The sequence below is a fragment of the Propithecus coquereli genome, unplaced genomic scaffold (assembly GCF_000956105.1).
Source record: "Propithecus coquereli isolate 6110/MARCELLA unplaced genomic scaffold, Pcoq_1.0 Scaffold143, whole genome shotgun sequence".
In the NCBI taxonomy this organism is placed as follows: Eukaryota; Metazoa; Chordata; class Mammalia; order Primates; family Indriidae; genus Propithecus; species Propithecus coquereli.
The window spans coordinates 2,358,537-2,365,058 of record NW_012138636.1 but is presented as its reverse complement, the minus strand read 5'-3'; the positions used below and the strand labels follow the sequence as shown (position 1 = coordinate 2,365,058).

Here is a 6,522-nt window from a genome sequence, read left to right as displayed (position 1 = left end):
ACTGGGGAAATGCTGAAGTCAGTTTAACAGAATTCTGAATAACAGAGTTTACTGTTATTACCCTGGGTAGTCTTGAGCTAGCTTAGAAACAAAACACAAAACTAAAAACATTTGATGTCACAGCAGAAAAAAATCTAGTCGACCTGAAAGTTTTGTGGTTTTTTTTTTTTAAATGACAATTTTTTGGTTAGGATTTTTGGTTTTTAGAGATAAAAATTTAGAAGTAAGATAGCCAATTTATTTTCTATAAAATCAATAAGTGATAGGAAATCTGTCCATAAACATTAAAGACCACCAAAAATGTTATTCCTGCTATGCATTTGAAATGAGATTGGAAAATTTTATGAAAGTTTTAATGTGCCAAAGGTATTTTCCTATTGTAGCCCCTGGTCTTAATATTTTGTTTTCCAGGAAGTTAACTCTCTATTCTCCTAAAACGCTTATCAATAAAGCTGTATGAAAAACATAGGATGAAATTTAACAGGAAAAGACAATCTACCATTGTGGTAGGATATACCTATTTTTAAAGGTAACTAAAAGTTAATAAGTAATTTTCTTAATAAGGGTGAAAATACCAAATTTTTAGAGAACTGTAATGATTTTATTCAGATTTTTCACAAAGATTTTTCTCATTTCCAGTCTGTAGAAAACCCATGCTTTAGTGGGTTTAAAAACTCCCTTTAAAACACTTGAGAAAAATTAAACTATACAATATAATCCTGAAATAACATAGCAATTATTTTATAAAAATCTCTACATCGACAAGAAAAATAATCTTTGGGATAATAATAAAAGAAAGGAACAATATGAATATAGTAACTCCAAAGCTGAATTCATTTGGACTTCTCCAGAAACTCCATTTTGTCTTATGTCATCCAGATCTGAGTTAAAGGAACCTGAGAACACAACCATTTGTGTGTTTGTGAAAAGGAAAAAAAAATTGTTTCCTTTACCTGAGGTCCAAAGCATTTTTCTCCTTCCTCCATTCTCCCTTCTTTAATTGGTAATAAACCTTATGGCATGTCAATAAGTTGCAATTCGTAAGCTCTTCACTGGTAGGTGTGTCTTGTGTATTCTAGCCCACTAAGGAATAGATTTCTAAAGCAGGCCTGTTTTTTCCTTCAAGACTTTACCCCTTAGCTGTCTAGTTTTAAAAGAAGGAAGCTGTGGAAGGGAGGACAAAGCGCCAGTGATCTCACTTCTCGGTTTGAATAATTTGAAATTATGACTCAGAGAACAATGACCGATACTATGCTTATCAGAACACTGTTAACGTTATCTATGAATTACCAAGAGTCCAAGAACAGCCACCAAGGAAGTAAAGAGCCACATGGCAGAGTCAAATATATTATGGTCAGAAGAAAGATTATTCTGAGACACATATAACTCTTTGACTTTTTTTGGGTTTAGGGAATATTTCAAAGTTTGCAGAAATGAAAAGAAGCAGATGTCTTCTAGAGGAGGATCAAAACTTGATTTTCAAATTTGATGGCCAAAATGAAGACATTTTTACTGGGCCTCATATCTAAATTATTAGTTAGAACTTTAAAAATGCTAACTTGCCTAGCAGTTCTTCCAAAAAGCAAGTATTCCTTCTCCTCTCCGAGTGTCTCATATTGGTTAAGTTCAGGGTTTCTAGAGACTTTGATCGTCAGTTCTGCTAAACAAGGTAACATCATCATTGCATCCGGGGGTTGAACACTCCATGTTCTCTAGTAAAGCATACTTGTTCTCACTGCCATTCAGAGAGAGGACTTCTTTCTTAGCTGTAGACGTCAGCTCACTCCAGGTAATGTCAATATTTTTGAAAGCATGTAGAAGGAAGATGCCATTGATAATAGTGAAGAATCCACTCAGGGTTCCAATGATGTCTCCAGCTTCCATACTGTACCACTCCTGGAACAAGATGGCAGAGCAGGTCACGACCATGGACGTGAAGAACACGTAATAGATGGGAGTCACGAGAGACGTATTGAAGGTGTCCAGTGCCTTGTTGAGATAGTTAATCTGTGTCGTCACCGAAAGCACAAGCACAGCCAGCAAAACAAAGACCAGGGGATGCTTGTAAACCGGCTTCCATTCCAATAGTTCCTTAAAGGCAATTCCCAGGCCTTTGACACAAGAAACTGAAAATGCTCCAATCAAAGAACAGATTGAAATGTAGACCAATATATTGGTCTTTCCTTGCTTGGGAGCCACAATCAAAATCAGCACCAAGGAGATCACAATTACGATCACAGCAAAGGAAATAAATCCTGTTAGGAAGAGAAAAGAATCAAACTTAGAAAATGCTAACAGGATCATGCCTTTCTGAAATCTTGTTAGTCATGAGTTTAAGAGCATAGGTATTTTAGAAATAGAAGTAAGATTAAATTAAAAACAACAACTTTCTATTGTATAGTTCTCAATATTTTACTTTCACAATCATTTGAATCTCACCAATAACATTACGAGGTAGGGCAAGTGTTGCTGGATTAACTTTTTATTTTCACAGGGAAAGAGTGGCAAAGACTTGGGTTTGAATATGTCTTTTCCCTCAACAATCCCCATCTTTCCCTTCCGTTATGTAGAGGGGAAGCATGAACATAAAAATAAGCTCTGTCATCTTTTTAGGAGACTTGTAATACTCCATCAAACCTTACTGTGTCTCACGACCCACAGCTAGGCTTGTAGGAAGCCTGTTCCAATATGATTACAAATATCATTTGATGAGGAGAGAAAGTAGAACCGAATTTGAGAGTTTCTTTAAGTTGAATCACAGACCCGGGTCTCTCAATTTCATTTCCATTTCATGCAAAGAAGTGACTTCCTCTTCCTGCGGGGCATGGATGACCATCACAGTTGACCCCAGTATACTTAATATGCAGCCAATTTTCCCATGAATGTTCAAGTGCTCATTTAAAAAATAGGAAGACAGTATTGCACTGTTGGGAGAGAAAGAAAGAAAATCACTATGGTTCAATTACCTTCTGACCCCATGGCAGCTCAGAAGTCACATTGTGGCACGTGCCACCTTGTATCCCAGTGAGCGGACTTGAATATGCTATGTGACACTGAAACACCCGGATTAGTCTGAAACTCAGAACTGACCGTCACTCAAATCTGCTTCATTGCTTTTATGTCTGAAGAGCTATACTAGACATTCCACATCCGTAATCGTCCCATGACCTTCGAAGAGGTCACTCTCAATTCATTTTCAATTCTCCCATCTATTCCTGTAAAGCTAAGCAAAATGGAAGATCTTTTATATCTTACGGGCATGATACATTTAGAATGTATGCGCCCATGGAAATTTCAAAGAAAGATACATTCCTAAAAAGGAATTTCTCTGCTAAGGGCTAATATTTAGCTAGTTCACACCACTACAACCACACAGACTGTCGAAATATTGAAATACTTCCTTAGTACCTGCTACTGGCCTGATATTTCCACCTAGCCCATGTCCCTAATGCTTCGGCTGCCGTGGCCTCAGGAAGCTACAGGTTGGCACTGCCATGGACACCAGAGTATACCATCCTGCTGCTCCACCAGTAGGCCTGCTCTGGTCTCTGCACACCAGCCTCCTTCCTCTAATGGCCTGGTATTCCCAGGAGCACAGTTGTCAGTGCCCATCTGCCCCCAAGACGATGATCGTTTACCAGGTGCTTTCCTAGAGTTGCCCTCACGTGGCCACTTGTAGGACTGCAGCCTCAGTGAAAATACCACTACTGTTCATTGCATAGACAAGTGTTTAAGTGCTTAATGTGTATTACTCATTTAGTTCTCATAACAATCCTACAAAGAAAGTAAATAGAAATGGGTAGGCCGAATCATAAGCTTTCTACTAGAGGTTGATAATGAATGGAAAAGAAAAAGACAAAAAAACCAAAATGGTAGCCTACCATAAAAGAGTTCATGGGCTCATTGAACACATCCGTTTGGGATCATAATAAAGACCGACTCAGAAAAAATAGATCCATATTATATGAAATAGGAAAATTATTCCTGTTTCCATAACTAAAAGAAAGTACAGGGTCTCCAAACAGAAGTAACCAGCAGACAATGCAAGAATTTTAGTGAGAGCTGAAATTTAACCTAAGCACTATGCTTTTTAAAGTCCTCTGATAACTATGGTCATTAAACACCATGACAATAGAAAGAATTAAAAGGACTCTAGCAATTTGTTCAGGTGAGAGATAAAAATCTGCTAGGTGTCATTGAATCGTCCCAGATATAACACACAATTAGTTTACGTTAGCAGGGAACCAAGCTCACTCTGTCATAGGTTTTCTAAATAATAATGATATGACAATCTATTTCCCATTTCTACTGCTATTGATTTTGTAGTCTTCTCAAGTTAATTTTGTGATTTGCTTTTTAGACAAGAAATAAATATTGTTCCCCTTTTACAAATGAGGAAACTGAGGTTAAGTGACTTGTCTAAAGCTTCTCAGGAGTTTCAGAAATGATTTGGGGTCTTCTCAGAGCCCAGGCTGGTCTAGATTTTTGTTGTTGTTGTTTTGAGGTATACTTAGCAGTATGTTTCTTACGGTTAAAGTTTACTTTGGTATTAAAATACCTACAGAATCCAAGCGTGTCATCTCACACGTACCTTATGAGAACACTCAGTGCACCCAGGGGGGTGACCAAGGTGGCAGGTGCAAAAGCATACGCAGCAAAATTCACAGCCTCTCCTGCCCCCACTAGAAAGCGAGCAGAAATATTGATATAAAAGTTAGACTTATTTGTAAGAAGAGAAAAACAAATGACCCTTGCAAAGCAGTGGACTTTTATCCAAAAGACACTGAAATATCTAGCTAAAAGGAATGCTGTCACTTATTTTATGGAGGGTAGGAGAGAATCAGTATTAAGGGATGAAGATAAACTGTAATTCCTGGGGAGACAAACTCAACTAATACGAGCAGTGGTGACAGATGAATATACATTTTAAATGACTTTCAACAGAGATTTTAGTTATTTCAGTACTAAAAACATACTTGGTCACACTGATGAAATCCAGTAGAGGTAGCTTTGTAATAAGCAGAGAATTATTCCATTTGCTCAAGAACACCTACTGTTTTGCAAATTAGCATCGACAACCAAAACCAACTTGTAAAATTAGAATACTTCACAGAGATCTGGTGTCTAGGTAGGGGACAGCCAGAAATGCTACTACAGGCCCATGAAGTCAGGCATCTCGGAATTGCACGTGATCAACAGGCAAGGAATAGCATTTCAGTAGCTTAAGGAGATCCAAGCAGCTGTTTTAAAATCATAACAACGTGCTGCTCCTGAATGCAGTCTTTTTCTTATCTGAGGAATCTAGCCTTCCATGAGATGGGTGGATGCAGATAACTTCCAGAGTGAGGGAAATCCTTCCAAGAGCTGTGCTCTTGTATTGGGGCCAAATTATTCTCACAGATCACAACTGGACACTTAGCCACAGAATGTAGTATTTTCATACTGGCAAACTACACCAAGCAAATTCTTATTGTAGGGAGATAAAGGAACACAAGTATACTTTCTCCCTTTCTCTGGCTGCTACGCTACATCCCCCCAGATCTTCAGGAGTCACCAGCATTATGAAAACATCACAAAACAAATCTAAACTTACAGAACACTTTGGAAACTGCTCTCATAAAAAGAGCCATGGTGGTTTTCTTAGAATATTATGCTTTCCTTGAATACTTTATATTATTTATATTTTTATCTTCATAGATATCTTTCCAGGAAAACACTGACTTCATGATTGAAGTACCATTTGATTGTCACTTACCTAATCTCTAATGTATGCTTGAAAAATTCCACATAATCTATTTATTGTTTTCCAAGCAAACACTATTCTCAGTATTAAGAACTTACTTGACAATAATCCTGCCCACCAGAGCCATTCCTTCAGGTAAGAATGTCCACCGTGTCCTAGGAAAACATCAAACATAAAAGTTAAGTTCTAAATGTAATCTGTGGCCTTAAGTCATTGTTATACGTTTGCTATAGAAAATGTAATTTTCTCATCAATTTTAAGATACTTAATCCCCTGAATTTTGCCCAGATGATTTTGCTGTAATTAAACTAGACAGGATATATAAGCTATGAAGATTATTTTGCAAAGTAGTTAACTATGTTTATTTAGGATTTTTTCCTTACAAAATTTGCAAACAACTAAATTGGAATCATATTACAATACTGGACCTTATTATCATATACTTGGTATCTCTTTGGGTACTAGCAAAATAACATTTACCTAATTATGTTTATTGATCACTTGCATCTCCTATTTTGTGAGTTGCTTGTTTCTATGCTTTGCCTATTTTCTGTTGGGGTACTAATCTTTTTCTTATTGACTGTAGTCACTCTTTACATATTATGGAACTTAACTACTCTTTATCATATATTTCACCATTTCCCCTCAATGTATCATTTATTTTTTAGTTTCAATTAAAGTGTTTCCATATAGGACTTTTTTTTTGTGAATCCAATCTCTTCCTTTATATAAAATAGATTCTTCCTTATCCTATATGCTTAGAAAAGTCTTCTTTTAGG

The 6,522-nt window shown here is 36.8% G+C and overlaps 1 protein-coding gene across 1 annotated transcript in view; it reads right to left on the bottom strand.

Moving 5' to 3' along the window:
- Positions 1-758: 758 nt before the first annotated feature.
- Positions 759-6,522, bottom strand: part of NIPAL1 (NIPA-like domain containing 1) — a 21,105-nt gene continuing 15,341 nt past the window's right edge. Inside the window, exons 3-6 of the mRNA XM_012639922.1 lie at positions 5,842-5,898; positions 4,592-4,682; positions 2,764-2,924; positions 759-2,255 (exon numbers count right to left, since the gene is read on the bottom strand). Of these exons, the coding sequence (XP_012495376.1) occupies positions 1,636-2,255; positions 2,764-2,924; positions 4,592-4,682; positions 5,842-5,898 (929 nt within the window). The 3' untranslated portion in view covers positions 759-1,635. The remainder of the gene's footprint in view (positions 2,256-2,763; positions 2,925-4,591; positions 4,683-5,841; positions 5,899-6,522) is intronic.